This window comes from Trachinotus anak, unplaced genomic scaffold (assembly GCF_046630095.1).
Source record: "Trachinotus anak isolate AG129_WGS33_773 ecotype Australia unplaced genomic scaffold, CSIRO_AGI_Tana_v1 ptg000019l, whole genome shotgun sequence".
Taxonomy (NCBI): Eukaryota; Metazoa; Chordata; class Actinopteri; order Carangiformes; family Carangidae; genus Trachinotus; species Trachinotus anak.
In genome coordinates this window covers 4,896,852-4,914,186 of record NW_027273870.1, presented here as the reverse complement: position 1 = coordinate 4,914,186, position 17,335 = coordinate 4,896,852, and the positions used below count along the sequence as shown (strand labels likewise).

At 41.9% G+C, this 17,335-nt stretch overlaps 3 protein-coding genes across 5 annotated transcripts; 2 read left to right on the top strand and 1 right to left on the bottom strand.

The window, feature by feature from the left end:
* Positions 1-159: 159 nt before the first annotated feature.
* golga7ba (golgin A7 family, member Ba) lies at positions 160-3,738 on the top strand. Its single transcript, XM_071503726.1, has 5 exons — positions 160-263; positions 1,249-1,374; positions 2,031-2,183; positions 2,285-2,386; positions 2,501-3,738. The coding sequence occupies exons 1-5, from the start codon at positions 252-254 to the stop codon at positions 2,582-2,584; spliced, it is 477 nt and encodes a 158-aa protein (XP_071359827.1). The 5' UTR covers positions 160-251; the 3' UTR covers positions 2,585-3,738.
* crtac1a (cartilage acidic protein 1a) lies at positions 3,598-10,152 on the bottom strand. 2 transcript variants are annotated; one of them, XM_071503722.1, is made up of 14 exons: positions 10,010-10,152; positions 8,969-9,177; positions 8,666-8,862; positions 8,411-8,547; positions 8,101-8,257; positions 7,882-8,016; positions 7,198-7,334; positions 6,952-7,088; positions 6,733-6,815; positions 6,424-6,524; positions 6,144-6,312; positions 5,850-5,995; positions 5,580-5,619; positions 3,598-4,827 (listed from the first exon to the last, which is right to left on the bottom strand). In XM_071503722.1, exons 2-14 carry the CDS (start codon positions 9,166-9,168, stop codon positions 4,700-4,702), a joined length of 1,767 nt encoding a protein of 588 aa, XP_071359823.1. In that variant the 5' UTR covers positions 9,169-9,177; positions 10,010-10,152; the 3' UTR covers positions 3,598-4,699. The 2 variants fall into 2 exon arrangements, with proteins under 2 accessions (XP_071359823.1, XP_071359824.1); XM_071503723.1 differs by lacking the exon at positions 3,598-4,827 and adding an exon at positions 5,225-5,492 and having other exon boundaries at positions 10,010-10,150.
* A 50-nt stretch (positions 10,153-10,202) lies between these two features.
* Positions 10,203-15,570, top strand: r3hcc1l (R3H domain and coiled-coil containing 1-like). Of its 2 annotated transcripts, XM_071503725.1 has the most exons (8): positions 10,389-10,529; positions 10,942-11,451; positions 11,675-11,865; positions 12,202-12,272; positions 12,447-12,542; positions 12,655-12,795; positions 13,649-13,745; positions 13,834-15,570. In XM_071503725.1, exons 2-7 carry the CDS (start codon positions 10,966-10,968, stop codon positions 13,699-13,701), a joined length of 1,038 nt encoding a protein of 345 aa, XP_071359826.1. In that variant the 5' UTR covers positions 10,389-10,529; positions 10,942-10,965; the 3' UTR covers positions 13,702-13,745; positions 13,834-15,570. The 2 variants fall into 2 exon arrangements, with proteins under 2 accessions (XP_071359825.1, XP_071359826.1); XM_071503724.1 differs by having other exon boundaries at positions 10,203-10,529; positions 13,649-15,570.
* Positions 15,571-17,335: the final 1,765 nt, after the last annotated feature.

The window sequence follows — 17,335 nt, the reverse complement described above, 5'->3', positions numbered from 1 at the left end:
GCTCTTGTTGATGTTATTCATGACCCATTTTATTACCAGTTAAAATATTAATGCAAAGCTCAAACTCATGTGAGGCAGTAGAGAGGCTGAATCAATGTGATGACCTAAACCTGTGCTTGTGTTAGCCCCGCCCCCCTCTGCCCCCCCCTCCTCCCCGCCCTTCCCCCTCCGCTCCTCCAATCCGTCCCTGTGTCCCAGTAAAGCAATTTCAGCGCAAGCAGGGACTCGTCCCCACGGCCACGGATGGCAACATGGCGACAGAGGTAAGACTGGCGATATTACCAGTTTAATTCCCTGCTCGGGTTTCGACTGTGTTGTGCGGTGCTCTGAATGAAACATGGCCAGAGAGGGCACTGAGGCTGCTCGGTTAAACTGGGATTCAGTTCACTTGAATCAGGACCGACGACCGTGTCCTACATTATTATGCCAGTTTCGTCCGAGCGTTTGTCGTTTTTCTTTTTCTTTTCTTCTTTTTTTTTTTTTTTTTGGTCTGTAAACGTGTTCTGGCATTTTAAAGAATCCATTAAAAAAAAAAAAGAAAAAAAAAAAAACATAATCGGGAATTTTGAAAGTCAGCTGCGCTTCATGGAGACAGAAATGCGGTCCTCTCCCGCCGATGTTAAGCTGTTTTGGTGAAAGCAGGTCTGTGTTTGTCTGTTCAGACGCCCCGTTAATCCGGTGACAGGCCAGTGTGTTGACCAGTGACCACACACACACACACACACGGAGGAACAGCGTTCAGCACCATGGACAGAAGCCACGCCGCCCCGACCTCACTCACTGATTCCCCAGCTTCTCCTCTGTGCTTTTGTAAATGCTGGAATAACGAGTGTTGTAAAAAAAAGAAAGAAAGAATGGTCTTTTATCAGTCTCATCTTGTTCCACACGATCGATCTGTTGTGAGCTGTAGTGAAATATTGTCCCGTCTCCGTGTGTGTGTGTGTGTGTGTGTGTGTGTGTAGAAGATAGTATGTCCAATGCTGGGCTCTGCTCCAACAGACAACAAGGTAGAAATAAGTGCAGACACTGAGCTACAGAGTGATTGATCACATCTTGTCTGCATCTCCTCTATCATCCTACACTTCCAAATCAGCCTCTGTTTGTACACATTGCCGGGGAAGAGGTGCACAGAGGGGTGTAGCTCTGTCTCCCCCCGGGGACTCGTTAGAGATACTGTATTAACCCTTACTGCCCTATATTTTACTTGTGTGTGTGTGTGTGTGTGTTTTTTTTTTTTTACCTCCTTAGTTCCACAACCTGCAGGAGTTGAGGCACAGTGCATCTCTGGCCAACAAAGTCTTCATCCAGAGAGACTACAGCGAAGGAACCACCTGCAAGTTTCAGACCAAGTTCCCCTCTGAGCTGGAGAGCAGGGTGAGGAGGCAGGAGCCTGTGACTCAGGGCATTTTCAGTTAAACATGCTGTGTTGTGCCCTTATCATAGGCAGCTATCCATTCATGCATTTGGATGTAATGTATGTTACACATTTTAATGAATTTTCTTATGAAATATTTGTGGTTTAGAGATTTGGTATTCAAAACATTATTTTTTTTTTTTTTAACAAATACTAAGATTGCTGTGGTGGAAGGATAAACTAGGTAGATTCAAAGGCAGATCATTAACAGAAAATCCATCTGCTAACTATTTTGATAATTAATTAATCATCTGAGTTTATTTTTCAAAATAAAATGCCAAAAATTACATAGTTCTAGCTTCTCAATGGCAAGGTTTTGTGATATATTATAAAACTGCACATCTTTATCAGAGAAGACTTAAATGGACATGTTTTACTCTTTCTGGATATTTTATTGACCAAACAGATAAATTAACTGAGGAAATAATTGCCAGATTGTTAGCTGTGCCTTCAATTCACAGCTCCGCTTGCTATTGTCATTTAAAATTAGAAATAAAAAAAATACAGACCAAAGGATGATGGGGGAATTACCCCTTTCTTTTTTCTCCATGCTTTACCCATTTTATCACTGTACAACATCCCTCTGCTCATGACTCTGTCCTGTGTGTGTCTCCAGATTGAGCGGACACTGTTTGAGGACACTGTGAAGACTCTGAATAACTACTACGCAGAGGCAGAAAAGATCGGAGGGCAGTCCTACTTGGAGGGGTGTCTGGCCTGCGCTACAGCATATCTCATCTTCCTCTGCATGGAGACACGTTACGAGAAGGTCAGACCGATGATCTCAGACTCGATGCATTTTAATGTTCAAAGGAAGCGATGAACACATCATCATTTTTTTTGTCTCATTTTTCCTGTTGTGCTTGTCAGGTGTTGAAGAAGATAGCCAAGTACATACAGGAGCAGAACGAGAAGATCTACGCTCCCAGAGGTCTGCTCATCACGGATCCTATAGAAAGAGGAATGCGTGTCGTATCCTTGCTCAGTGTCTGTGAGTGCATGTTCACTGAAGTATGAGCACCTCTCTTATCTGTTTAAAGAGCCGTGCTCTGTAGTGAAGTGTTGGCCCCTAACTGCTTTCACCAGATAGAGATTTCCATCTATGAAGACCGGGGCTCCAGTGGCTCCAGTTCAGGGAGCAGCTCTGTGTCCGGCAGCACTGCTCGATGACTGGACACTTCCTGATGACCATGTCCCCCTGATCACTCACAGCCCTGGAGGAGAAGTTAGGACAATGATACCACTCCTGTTCCAATACTTAGTATGCTCACACAAAGGATTCTCTAGCTTTGTTTTTTTTTTTTTTTTGGTCATTACATGCTTCAACTGTTAAAAGCTTTTTTCACAGTCAACGCTTAAAACACGCACTTTAGAAGTTTACTGCAAAGCAAAGCGCATGCACAAGGACACAGTCATGTTTGGATGCTATATCTAAATGAAAAGAAAAAAAAATCTAGCTGTTAATACTTTGTGTGATCGTACCACTGCCTTCCTTCCTGTCTTGTCCGGAGGGTGATTGAAAAGGATGGAAGGAAGTGTTGAGACAGGAGTGAAGACCACAAGCCTCACCAAACGTCATACCTCAGCCACCACAGCTGCACCATGTAGTCCGGATCAGCCACAGCTGTACCCTGACCACACCGGACCAACTGGGAAATTGTACACATCACCTTCAGCCCCCACACACCGGACAACGGCTTTTAAGGATGTTATCTGTAGCTCTAACTGAGTTTCCAGATTTTAGCAAATGTAAGAAGGATGTACGTGTAAGTGTTTGAGCAGGGCACCACAAAGTTTCACCTACAAGGAGCCCAGATTTAAGAAACTCTTCTTCCATCACCTCTGCTGTAAATCATGTTGTCTGGTAGCAGATGAATGTCATTCAGCCCGTCCATGTCTATAATGTAGCAGATCTTCCATATCTCTCACATGAAGCTAATTAGACACACAAACACAGACATGTGCACAAAACTAAGTACTAACCTCTTGGTTTCAATGAGAGAGACCAACTTTTCCTAAATTTTGATTATGTAAAGGCATACTGTGCATTAAATGCAACAGCAAGTAGACTAAGGATGGGTCAAAAAGTCTTCCTCAATCTTCCCCGTAGTGTTTTCAAATACACCAACCCTTCCTTGATTTCTGAACAAACTTCCAAAGAACAATAACTGCCAAAAACTGGCTCAAAAATGTGAATGTGTCTTTTATTTTGATCACATTGTGTGCAAGGACAAACTTTCGTACTGCTTGTTATTTGATACACACAGCAATGAGGTGTATATGACAGGTGTCAAATAAATACTGTTTCATCACGGCTGCACAGAGCTCATCTGTATTTATTATTCTACTCTATACAAAATAGACCACTGGCACACAATCTGACCCGTCACAGCAGGAAAATGGAAAAAAGTGTGCCAGTAAGCCGTCACAGTTACTGAACATGCACAGTAGCAGGGCTCCAGAACTGGGTCAGCTAAATGGAATGCAGCAAACATTTAAGTTGGACTAAAAAACATAATTTTTTTTTTAAATCAATAATTAACTTATAATGGACTTACATTCATCAGGTGGACAGAAACACAGCTCCAAATGAATCTGGCCTGAAGTGGCCAAAAATGAGTTTGTGCAGCTTTAAAGCTATTCATTTAATTATTGTTAAATCAAAATGTCTCCTGTGACAGTTGTGTTTCTCCTTTTTTATTGAACCATTGGCAAGGGACGTATTTTCAAATCACCATGTGAACTGAAAGCAAATGGGAACAAGGACATTTATTTTTGTGCACTGCATTTTGACACATTAGGAAAAGCACCTGAAATTAATAAAATGAATGATGGTTCCATTTAGCTGCTTCAGTTTCAGGGTCCTGGTGTAACAATTGTAGTAACAATTTAAACCCACTGCATACACTAAAAACAGAAAAACGTAGTAATATGATGTTATGACAAGCTTTAGTCAGGCAGAGTCCCTCATGTTCACATGCATGCTCGACTGATAATATCACACTTCAGCACTTTCAGCTGAGCACAGGGCATGATATTGGATCCTAGTCTGTCAGCCTTCACTTCACAACATGCAGGAAATACAGCATCCAACCAGTCCACCAGAACAAACAGGAATTGTCCAGACTGCAGGACGTCCAGATACTCGGATATCATCACATACTGTTTCCAGATGGACAGACTGTTACTGCGTGTCACAGGGAGTCAAGTCTTTTAGCAGATGTTTGGTCCAGACAAGCAGTACTGGATAAAGGCTATCTTACTGAGTCACTGTTACCCTGTACACTACCGCCCCGTGAGATCTGCCAGCGCAGACAGCACCAAGACACACTGTAGGAAAACTGTCTTAAAACAGGAGGCTTCAACCGTGGAGACAGAAGCGGAGCGGATGCCACTGTAAAATGGAGCCAGGGCTGCATGGATGAAGGGACAGAATAGGGGGAAAAGAGAGAAGTGCAGACTCAAGGTTACGACAACACAGTAAAAAATGCTTGACATTGAAGGACATGGCAGTCACATGGAATGACGACATGAAAAGGCCGGAGAGATGTACATTTTCACAGAGGAATAAAGGAAGTCACTATCTTTCCTCTGTAGTCAGAATTCAGGTCTCTGCTCATAGCAGTTCTGTTTCAGCTGACAAACTGAGCATGTCTTAAAACACACTGGCAGCACTTGCTTGCGTCTGTCAGGAAACGTAAATAGAGTGCTGAGGTTGTATGCGAGTCTAAATGGGGAATGTCTAAAAGCACTGAAGATGGATATGACTTTTTTTTGCACCTGAAATGATAATCTGACTCACCCAGAATATTGATTTGTAACAGTTTATTTGGAGAGTTTGCCATGATACAAAAAAAAAAACCCAACAACAACCATAACCTAGCAGTAGTAGTAAAAATGAATAATGTATAGTTGAGAGAGAAAAATAAGAAACACAAAAACATTAAAACTACTCATAGAGTAAAGAAAATAACCAGCCCCCTTTCTTACAGCATGGACAAGAAAGTATTTTTAGATCATGTTCTCCGAACCATTATTGTGTGTTATTATTGCATTTCATGTGATTATCCTCAAAGACCTGTAAAAACATAAACATTAAAGAAAATTAAAAACTAAACAAATATTTGATTTCATTTAACAACAACTCGTTTAATAATTTGCCTACCTGCACAGCGGCCATTCTTGACAGTAAAGCCTTTACCACACTGAAGATGAGAAGAAGAAAAAAAAAAAAAATTACAGACAGACAAAGGAGTAAAGATCAGCAGTCTTTTGTACAGAATTGTATTTGGTTGTATCATTGCATCTGACTGAACTGAAACTGACAGTGAGAGGAAAAGACAAGAAGCTGCCTGTGGTGTGGTGGATAAGTTAGAGGCCAGGACTGGAACATTAACCGTGTTCAGAGTTCACCGTGTGGAGCTGTACTGCATACCTGCGTGTCATTGGCAAGCACAGACATTTCCCCGTCTCTGGGATAGGCTACTTCCACCACTGAGTTCATTTCTCCAGGCTGAAGGGTTCGAGTGATGGCGCTGCCGTCTGGCCAGGAGACCTCCAGTACCTTCACCTCATCACTTCCTGGAGTCATGGGTAGAAAATCACTGAGTATCACCTGAATTTAAACCTTCTGAAACTGAGATTATTACATGTAAAAACAAATGGTGGATTGTACTATCTTTTACTTGAGATGTGTCCCATCCTCCCTAAGTGTCTATAAGGTAGTTACCTAAACCAAAGTGGGCGACAGGCTCCATCTCACACAGGTATCCGGAGCCTCCGTCAATGATGCGTGTCTGAGCTCCACTCTGGTTGGTGAAGGCTGTTACCTTAGCACCCCGGGCGAAAGAGCCGAACTGGGTGCGAGGGATGACCCGCAGCCAGTTATTGGACGAGCCCTGACAACAAGGATGACAGGTTAGCTTGTGGAGCCAGAGCCCGGATATCATGAACAAACAAGCACACATGCACACACACACACACACACACACACACACACACACACACACCTGTGTGACCTTGAAGACAGAGATCGGCTGCTGGGCACTCTCTCCATGTGCCAGCAGCAGGTCCAGCTGTCCGTCCCCATCCACGTCTGTCACAGTGCCACCTGTCCAAAACAGAGAGCTTTCACTGCTCTGACCTACATAACAGTTTCACTGTGGCGTTTCTCTGACAGCTGTGTCTCTGCAAATCTCATCCAAGGAGCGAGGACGCACAGACATCACATATTCCTTTCAGGTCACAACAGTTTTAGAATAAATTTGATGAATATGTGTTGTCTAGTGTCCTGTGCTCTGAGCTTAGAGCTGGCTGACCTGTTCCTCTCCCCTGTGGCTCTGCAGCGTCGCCCACATTAAGCTCCTGGATCAATGGGTCTGCATTAGCTCTTCTTGACACCCTGCAAACAAACACACAGGATTATAAAAATATCTAGCAATTTAAACCTTAATCCAGGATGTGTGTTACTGCCAAGTGTCTCTTACTGTAGGAGGCCTCTCATTAGAACTTAGGTCAACATAATATTAAACTCTAACCTGAACAGCTTGTTAGGGGCGTTTCCTCTGTAGGCAATGTTGTTGAAAAACACCTCCAGCTCCTTGTCATTATCGAAGTCAGCAGCGATGACTGTGCGAATAGGGGAGGGGGTGGCAAATCCTCCAGAAGCTATGTCCTGCACAAGAGAACACAGAACTTTTTAAATCCTGTTTTATCAGCATCTTTCCATTTTATAGTCTTTTATCCGATTTTCTTTTTTCCACTGTCCTGCTCTCCTTCCTTACCCGAAATTTAGAGTCGCTGCCCTGCAGGTAAAGTCTGTGTGGGCCATTCCAGTTGCCATAGACGATGTCTGTCTTCCCATCGCCATTGAAGTCAGCTAGGGCTACTCCTCTGCCGTGCTGGTACCGGTCCTCCACACCTTTGGGTGTGGACACAGTGTTAAAAGCTATGGTGCTGCCAGAGCTGGAGAAACAGTTCACTGAATTTGTATAAAAATTGTTTTTTATGAGATTTTATGTCTTTGGTGACATCTAGTGGTGGATTTAAAGAAGACACTGTGGCAGATAACTACACTGATTCTCCCCTGTTAGAGTACATTTTCAGTGAGATAACCACAGTATTTCAATAATACCTTGCCCTTCTCATTTATACAAATCTTTAAATAAATAAAGGAAGAAAAGGAATGTTTTCACACTTAGATGAAAAGATGGAGGTCACTCTCTTATGTGACCGTTAAATTTAGAGCCAATGATCATATTTCCTGAAATATAGAACTATTCCTTTAAAGAAAAAAATGTAGCGTAAAGGTTGAGTACCGGTAGTTATTAAATGCAACAGGGTAAAAAGTAGAATATTTGATGTGAAAGCAAAAGTTACAAAACATCAGATTCCTTCAGAAAGGACTAACCGTGCACAGACTTTGGAGTTAACAAGTATTTCTACTCCTACCATATGCGCTTTCTCACCTGCCTGTCTGGCCATGTCAACAAAAGTCCCGTCTCCATTATTCTTAAACAGGAAGTTGGGTCCGTTCTCGTTGTCGCAGAAAACGTCAGACCTTGCCGGGCTCAGGATCGGTCCAACCACCACACCGCGACCACCTGCACCAACAAGCAACGCTGTAAGAGCCAACCTCAAACCATCACACACTTCACTTCTCCAGAATAACTCCTCCTGACCCTGACCTGTTAACTTGTTGACTCCTGCCTCAGCGGCCACGTCAGACAGGGCGACGATGCCCTTGCTGACATCACTGGCAGCCTCGTCCATCTCTAAGAGAGCATGAGGGCCGATGTTGCCACTGGCGTAGTTGGCCACGTAGACTGAGTAACGGCCTGTTCCCTGTGGGGCAACAACAGGCAAGAGAAGTCAGGGGAAGGGTTTTTTTTTTTAAAGGAATTGTGAATGAATGAGAAGACAGCAGGGAAATAAAGAAACAGGGTGGTGGAAAATATGGAGAATCAAATCGTTGGTTAACAAAGTGAGTTTCCTGACCTTTCTGTCGATGCATGCCACAGAACGTCCCGCCATGCGATTAGCGACCCCACGACGCACATTGAGCTCATCACTCAGGAGATCCTCGAAGCGGCCATTACGAAACTTGAAGAGCTTGTCTGAATAAGTGGCTCGTCCTGCATGAAAAAGATGAACCAGTAATCATGTGGAAAAATCTTTTATACGCCTGAAACGACTTGCTGGGACCATGCAATTTACATTAGTGAGGATTGATCTTGACAGTGCACTATTTACCAGAGTAGGCATTGTTTGTGTTGAGGAAGTAGATCTCCTCACGTCCGTCTCCATCCACATCACAGGCTGTGACACCAATAGCGTTACCTGCTCTGTCCCTCAGGGCGTAGTACGGAGAGTTACTGTCATCAATAGCAATGTTTACCAGCCTGTTTTGAGTGCGATCGTACTTGAGCACCAGGTTGGGCCCATTGTACCTGAGGGAGAACATCACATAGATTTATTGGGCACACACATAATCATACAAGAGTTTCTACACAAGGTAAGTTATATCTGTATACTATCACGCCATCAGCTCCTCACCCTGCCACCACCACCTCCAGATCGCCGTCACCATCCACGTCTGTCACAGCCATCCCATAGTTGAGCTGTGTCGGATTGTGCAGACTGTCAGGAGGGAGCATAGTCTGTGTTACAACCTGGAGCATGGGCTGAGGGCTCTGGGCGTGGGTCTGATGCCAGAGTCCAACCAGCAGGAGGAGCAGCAGACCTGAACCCCACATCACTGCAACCTGACGGGACACAGAGCAGGAGTGTGGGTTATGGGTTCCAATTTAAGATGTAGATGATGCAAAGTGTTTTTGCATGAGCACATATAAAATAACAATGGATAGAGATACTGTGAGTTCATGAGGTGACACACAGCATCGTTAAGTGCAGCAAAAATGTGCCTAATTCACACCAGCTCAGCCTCCACATTAGGTAACTTTTATTTACACAGGACTGCCAATGTTATACATACATTTTACATATCTTAAACATTATCTTAAACGTTTTATGTGTGTTTTGTGAGTCCCCAAACTTCATGAACTTGCAACACAGCTGCAGTGCTCCATAAATTTTGTGGGTTTTTTTGAACCGTTGAAACTGTAAATTACAGATAAACAGCCCAAAAAATACGAAAAATCAAGGTTTACAAAAGGCCACAGTTACCTGGAAAGAACCAATGTGATGTTTAAAGTGAGCAAAAATGAAAGTTTGACAGTTAAGGTTAAGGTTGGTAAAATCGATCCTAAATTGATTAACAAAATTGATGATCTTGAATACCGCCCAGACATCTTATTTTTTTGCAGCTACTTAAGTATGTGTCATTAACGCACTATTACTAAAGACAGTTTCAGTAGCCTGTTATTATTATTGTTAATATATATTAACAACAATTGATAGAGATCTCATTGCAGATGATTATAATCATGCACACTAAACGTAAACTAGTTCAAATCATTGCACACTATTATAGTCATCCATTACTCAATGCATGAAGCCTATTTCTTATCTCTGTCTGGCCCTTAGCGGATGCACAGACAGGTATTTCATTCCTGCAGTATCTAAACACCATCTTACCTGACAGCTCTGTCCGTGTGTAGCGATGGAAATGACCTGATTTCGCTGCAGCGATGCGAACGAAGTCAGCGCTGTTACTAAATTATTTGGCAAAGATCTACAACCTTACACAACTTCTGCTGTTAGAATTTACGAAACAGCTTGTGTAACCCGCAGAAAATTGACCAATCAGCGAAGACCTATGTGAATAATTAAGATGAGGACCAATGGCTGAGCTTGCGTGTCCGTGAGACGCGGATGTCTGCTGTGTTTGTAGGCGCTGCCGTTCAAACACATGACAGCAGTAGCACAGAAGTAACACATTAGTCACTCCTGCAGGGGTAAAAATCCACAGCTGTGGGGTAAATATATATTCTGCTGACAAAACAAATGTTTTTGCCACAAAACGAACGTGGTCGTCGCGCAGAGTGGCTCTATCGCAGTACCACACAAAGAACACCATCTCCCAGAATGCTGTGGGCTGCCCTACGCTTGCGTCAGTAGTGCGACGAAAATCTGTTGCTAAACAAACCAAACACGGGTAAGCTAAAAGAGAAAAAAATATTTTATATAATCGTGGTTAAAATAATCTGAATGAAAATAAATAAATAGAATTTATACTTAAATGCAGAACGATTTAACTTCATATTTGTGTCTTCAATAAGCGGTTATAATTGCCTTAGTGAGGGAAAGTTAAGCTAGTTAGCTAAATCGGTTAGCTAAGTGTAGCTAACTTAGCTATATTGTACTGGTGTAAATGCTACTTGTTTGACTTTCTGTCCCAGAAGTACGTAAGCTAGTTCAAATTGTTTGAATAAGAGTTAATCAGTGCTGTCATTAAAATCATTCAGGACTTGTTTAGAAACCTGTTAACGTTTAAGACAGAGTACACGATATTACGGGGGTTTTTAAATTGCATTGCCATCTTCTGTGTCCCCTCCTCTATGATCCAGATGTTTTGATAACTACATTTAATAATGGAGTTGGAACAGCCAAAAGAAGACTGTGCTGCAACCCAGCCGACACCCACGCCTCCCTCTCAGTCAAAGAGGCCAAGTCAGGCTCTGTACGTCCCCAAACAACGACTTCCAGCCTCCAAAGACAAAGCTCAGACTCAGGGAGAAGTTAAGCCAAAACCCAGGCCTCGCTACACAGACAAAGCACGAAAGAACGCTAAGAACAAGAAGGACAAAGCTGGAGGGGGAGATAAGACAGCACCTGTTGGAGGAGAGGGCGGAGGTCAAATACAGAGCAGTGACACTAAACCTGATGTGAAGAAGGAAGAGCGGCTACAGGATACAGATGTGCAGGTTAATGGGCAGCCTGAGTGTCCCGGTGTGGGGGCAGAAGTTACCTCACGGCTGGAGGCAGCATCCCCTCAGGAGGAAAACGGAGAAGAGGACAGTTGGGACACTTTGTTTAATGATGATGGAGATTGTTTGGATCCGCATCTGCTTGAAGAGGTGAGAGCTTGGTGTAGAACTGCGTGATACACAAAGCAAGAGTTGGTAACCAGGGGAACATTCCTCAACCTTTGCATACACTCAGTTGGCAGTTTATTTATACCACTAGCTAACGCGTAAATGTAGATAACTACAATTCAAGCTTAATGACCTTCATCCCTTTGCTTCTCTTGTCAATCTTGTCATTCATTCTTCTCTCACCTGTCTTCATCTGCCCCCCCAGCTGGCTCTGAAGGAAGGTAGAAAGAAGGAGTCAATCCAGGAACCCAGGTTTGATTACTACAACATGGATGATGATGACGATGATGACGACATTGACCTTAGAGAGGATGAGCTCTCACACATTGTAGAGATCTACGACTTTCCTGAAGACTTTAAGACAGAGGACCTTCTCAAGTTATTTCAGTGCTACCAGTGAGTATAATTCTAACAACAGTACAGCTAACTTTCAAATATTTTTAAAAATATAGTTGAGGTTTTTTGTCCTCACTGCATTTTAAGTGTAACATTGGAATCTTTAATAAAACTTCATGGTGTATGGAGCATCATTTTTTCCTAATGAGTCTTTTCTCTGTGAGACCATGACTTAACAGACATGGGAGTAAAGCCATGGTAAAGTGTATGAATTTGACATCTCAGGGAGTGTTGGATCCCTGATATATCTATTGCATCTGAGATCCACAAGAAGAATCTGTCATATCTACATTTGGTTTTTGTAACGTTTTCTTTACGGCTTTTGTGTGATTTCAGAAAGAGAGGCTTTGACATTAAGTGGATTGATGACACACACGCCCTGGGCCTCTTCTCAAGCCCCATAGCAGGTTAGTTAAGCACTGCTTCACATAAACAGTGGTTTTGGGGGGTACTTTACAATACATTATACGCTGCAGTAATTACTGTTGTGACACTTTCCCTGCCACAAAACTGAACGAGGAGAACAGGTGTGGTAAAAACAATCAGTCTACCATCTCTTATCTACATATCTCTTTTTTTAGCCCGTGAAGCTCTAAGATCCAAACATCCACTGATGAAGTTGCGACCACTCTCCAAATCTTCCTCTGCCACAAAAGCCAAAGCCCGTAGCTGCTCAGGTACAAATAATCTGTCCTCCCACTCCTTTGTTAGTTTGTCTTCTATATCTCACACATTTAAAGACTAATATGATCTGTGCTCCCCTTCCTTCTCCTTTCCGCCCATCCCCAGACTACCTCCTGCCCGCTAAAGAGAGACCTCAGACGAGTGCAGCACTGGCTCGCAAGCTTGTGATCGGTGCCCTCGGTGTAAAGAGCAACCTGACGAAGGAGCAGCGCGAGGCAGAGAGGAGGAAACTCCAGGAGGCGAGAGGTGCATCATACATAGAGACTTTATTCTCATCTTATGATTGTGGTCTTATACATGGAGCCATAATGTGGCTAGCAGAACCTGTTCTGTCCCTTAGTAGCCTGCACAGTTTTTTTTATAATCCTGTGGTTTAGTCTAGAGTTGTTGAACTTGTTGCTTAAGTAAATATTGGGTTTAATATGTGTCAAGCAGGGTGTCATCAAGAAAGAACATAGGTGCTCAGACATGCTTCTCTAAATAAGCACAGTGTGAAAAACACACAAAAGGCTTCATCTGACCGCCCTAGTTTTTGCATCACAATGTTTCCACCACAAGTGGGAGCTGTTTTTACACTTAACAGGCAAAAACAGAAAGTGCAGTTGCAAATTGATGCCAAGAGAAGTTGCTCTCTGTCCATTCCTGCGCAGATCATAACAGGTCTATAATCAGTACAGCAGCCATTTCCGTACAGAGATGGAACATAAGTATACAGGAACAGAAAACCACAAATGGCCGTCCAGTGAGCAGCCAGTCAGGAAGTCAGGGCCTTGAGTATAGCAAATTAAAAAAAGCTCCTTTGTTCTTAGCATGGGCGCGCTGCTGTGCTCTTTATTTAAGCTCACAACACGCACAGTAAATGTCAGTGCAGACGTGCATCATGTGCTGAACGTTGTGTCCTTGGAATGGATGCCACGTACGGCTGCATCCAGAGATTAATTTACAGCTGCCTCTTCAGTCTGCCTCAGCTCTTCTCCTCCCCTGCATGCGGTAGAGACGGTGATATAAATTTAGAGCAACAAATTTCCAAAGTGTTGTTTATTTAAGGGCTTTCGCTGATTGATATGTTTAAACTGACTGATTGTGATTCATCTTTCAGAACAAAAGCGCCTGGAAGCCAAACAGAAGGAAGATGCTTGGGAGGGGAAGTGACCAGACAGAAAACAACCCCCCCTGTCTTTTTTAAATTTTTTTTGGTAAGATTCCTTGATTCAGCAGAAGCTAAATATTTCTCTGTTTCTTCTCCTGCTGTTTTTCTCAACTGGCCGATCCTTCCTACCACAGCACTTCTCAGAAATGGATTCCCACCAAATTTTCCTTCTTCCTGCCACTGTCTGTTAGCCTGCAGTGTTACCTCATGAGAAGGTCCTACAACTTCCCTAACCTTTACCAATCTTACTTTCTTTGTTCAGGGACTGTTCTCTTACATGGACTTGCTTTCATAACTAAGGTCTGTACTTAAGCACTGAGTCTAATATTTGTAATTTGTAATTCATTGAAAGGATTATTTTCTGTATAGATCCAAAACCTCAAGTTTGTCATTATGTGAATTTTTTAAAATTGTTTTTAAATATGATCCATGTAAATCTGCCTGTAAACATAAGGGCAGCAAGGCTTTCTGTTAAAGATCTTGCATCATTTAAATTCAGTCATGATGATACAGGACGTTACTGTAAATTAAGACATTGAGAGTTGATTCTGTTTTAATGGGTTGAATTAAATGTTTTTTCAAAAATGAAGCATTGTTAACCGTTTAAGGCTGCAGACCTTTATTAAACTTTTACCTTTCTTTTAAACCTTAATGTCAGATTAGTTTGCAGCATTTGAACTGTGTTGTGTTCTTGTCTGTTCACATTTTCAATATCAGGATTCCTTTGTCCAAAGAGAACTAATGATTATGATGATAATAAGTATAATAATAAGTCATGGTTTTGAGGGTGAAAAATGTCAACAGTGATCACTTTTCCTGGACAGAAAGTCGTCACCATCTTTCTAGCCAGTTGGATTAGGAATCTTTAAGTCATAGTGGTGTAGGTGTCTCGCATCCTGTTATTTTATCCCCCACTGGTCCATATCCCAAAGCAGCAACAGTAATCTAATATCTGGTATGTTCTGACAAATCAGTGAGTTCAACCTTCAAATCCCATTCAAATTATATTTTCAGACATCTAACTCCTTTTTATTGATAAAAAAAAACTACAGTATATGTAGCTGGTAGATTTAAAAACTAAATACTGAAAAATGAATAGTGTGTGGTCTTACAATGGCTGCACACTCACAGATCCAGGGTCTAAACTTGAATGAAGCTGTTGAGCAGATATTGTATGACAGTTGTTCACATTTGAATTTGTCCGTATTCGTAAAATACAGTAAATTGGTGAATAAATTATTGTTTAAAAAAAAAAGGTTCTATTTCATCTCCTGCTTTGGTGCTGTTTTCACTCCAGTTGAAGTATTACATGATCTATTGGTTGAGGAAATTATCTGACACTGAGGTTTACCACAACTCTTTCAAACTGCCTCAGATTTAAAAAAAAAAAAAAAAAAAAGTGGTCAGTCTCAAGAGGCTGTTTTTCTTTATTCCTAGAAAGCTCAGATTTTTTGAGTTGTAATGTGTATTTAATTTGACTTTTATCCTCAAATTCAGTTTCCTAATTCAGAGTCAGCTTTCATAACACGTCTAGGCTAAGGAGACGTCTTTGACAGCTGGAGGCCGCTGCCTCCTCTGAGGCTTCACCCAGCTGACCACAGACCATGTGGCACGGCGTCTCCTTCACCTCCTCAGCCAATAATTAAGTCTAATTCTCCCAGTTTGGAGAAAGAGCTGAAAATTTGTCGAGTGTTCCCTAGTTGGTAAACTTTGTATCAAAGTCAATCTTTGTTGCTTTGTTGTTAACATTTTGCCTCATAAGCAGCCAGCTGTTAGTGGATATGTTGACAGACACATATGTTAACAACAGATTGCTGGGTGCATACATGTGTGGAAAGGTGTTCATTCATATTAAAACATGTTCCATCTGATCCGAGTCCTTGTGTAATATTCAGCTCTGCCAGGACAGAAGCCAGTTGTGTAACTGCAGCTCAGTGGCTGAGGGCGACACAGACACGGTGCCACGTGGCTCATAGCGGGCTAATTAAAGTGCTGCAGCCTCAGCGGAGGCACCATCTTCAGTTCTTGTCTTAATTTCTTTTTTAAATTAGTCAAATGAGCGCCGACGAATCCAGTCTCTGCAGGTATCAACGTCTTCACAGAGAGTCCTTGTTTCCAAAGACGTTTTTATGCAGTTGTATCAGTGGATTCAGCATTAGGAGTGATGAATTTATGTTATTTTTTGTCAGCAGATAACTTAGGACATCATACATACTCATACATTTTTAAAGTTGATTAAAATGCAGAGCATCTCAGCACATTTCAGTTAGTGAGAAAACTTAGTTTTATTTAATGAGGAGTTTTTAAATCACAGACAGTACTACACTGTATGTTCTTCTGTTTTTGATGCCTTTGATGCCCATTTGGCAGCATTTGGTGATAATTTACATGAACTTTTTATTGTCAGTTTTAGTATCTCACGCCTTTACAAGAAAGTGAATTCTGTATGGTCATGTGATTTGACTACTGTGCTCATTCATTTGAACTGTATATATCAGTGTGTAGAGTTTAGAATTTGGAGAGAGGTGGAGAAAATGCACAACAAAAGGATAATGTATTCAATAATTTTGTTTCAGTATTAGCTACACACTGATCAGCCATAACATTAAAACAGGTAACTGCCGTATTTTATTTTATTTTTTTTACTTAGTCAGAAGCTGTGAAGCCATAGAAAATAACTAAGTTTTAAATCACATGGTTAGAATGAACTCTAAACTCAAAAAACCACTTATCTGTTTTAATGTTGTAACCCTAACCCTGTTACATTTCATCACCAAAATCTCCTCATCTATGACTGAAGAGTAAATAACAAATATGCTGTGTGTTTATTTCTCATTATTTAAGCTTGTGCCAGGCGTCTGCTGGTTTCAGGACACACGTGACCTCTTTCATAACCTACTTAAATGACATTTCAATGTGGAATAAATCAAATGTAGACAAATTTTCTTTGTGAAGCTGCCAGAACAGAGGTGGACCTCCCTGTGCAGGAGCCTGTAACTCTTCTTAACCATCATCGTGTGAGATCTGAGCCCTGCCTATAATCTCATGCTTTATTGTGGCTACACGAGGAGGCGATGTACCACAGAACAGCCTACTGGGTGCCTCATAGACAATCATTAGATTAACTACACAAACACAAACCACTACTAAGCAAGTGGTGTTTCCAAGTGCCAGCTCTGCCCCTATACATGCTGCACAGAGGCGCTGTTATGTCATGGAGCAAATGAAATGTGAGGCATGGTCCAAATGAGGGAATAAACTAAATGTTCAGCCACAATAAAGAACCCTGGTTTGGTAGGGTGGTGCGTTTCCTAGCACCAAACACTGTCAGCAAACACACCTTACATCACCCTCCTCAGTCACATGATTACCACCTGAGCAATGAGTAGTGTCTTTATGTTATTATTATTATTATTATTATCATTGTTATTGGAATTATTTGGCAGGGACGGTCTACGAAAAACATTAACCTCCCAGAGAGAGCAGAGAGGTGTTGCACCAGATTTAGCTAATTTCCAGCTGCAGACCAGAATGTGTGTTTTCAGATGATGATGCACACTTCATTTTATAGAAGAAATTACACTCTAACATGTGAAAAGTTGAGTTCCTAAGCGATAAAACACAACTGTTCATTTT

Bases quoted from the DNA above. Each gene is read 5' to 3' on its own strand.
- golga7ba (XM_071503726.1), top strand. The intron at 2,184-2,284 runs GTCAGACCGATG...TGTGCTTGTCAG, and splicing joins TGGAGACACGTTACGAGAAG to GTGTTGAAGAAGATAGCCAA. The intron at 2,387-2,500 runs GTATCCTTGCTC...TGCTTTCACCAG, and splicing joins TAGAAAGAGGAATGCGTGTC to ATAGAGATTTCCATCTATGA.
- crtac1a (XM_071503722.1), bottom strand. From the start codon at position 9,168: ATGTGGGGTTCAGGTCTGCTGCTCCTCCTGCTGGTTGGACTCTGGCAT. The intron at 8,017-8,100 runs GTCAGGGTCAGG...TTGTTGGTGCAG, and splicing joins AGGAGTCAACAAGTTAACAG to GTGGTCGCGGTGTGGTGGTT. The intron at 6,313-6,423 runs GTGTGTGTGTGT...CCTTGTTGTCAG, and splicing joins CTGTCTTCAAGGTCACACAG to GGCTCGTCCAATAACTGGCT.
- r3hcc1l (XM_071503724.1), top strand. From the start codon at position 10,966: ATGGAGTTGGAACAGCCAAAAGAAGACTGTGCTGCAACCCAGCCGACA. The intron at 11,452-11,674 runs GTGAGAGCTTGG...CTGCCCCCCCAG, and splicing joins ATCCGCATCTGCTTGAAGAG to CTGGCTCTGAAGGAAGGTAG. The intron at 12,543-12,654 runs GTACAAATAATC...GCCCATCCCCAG, and splicing joins CAAAGCCCGTAGCTGCTCAG to ACTACCTCCTGCCCGCTAAA.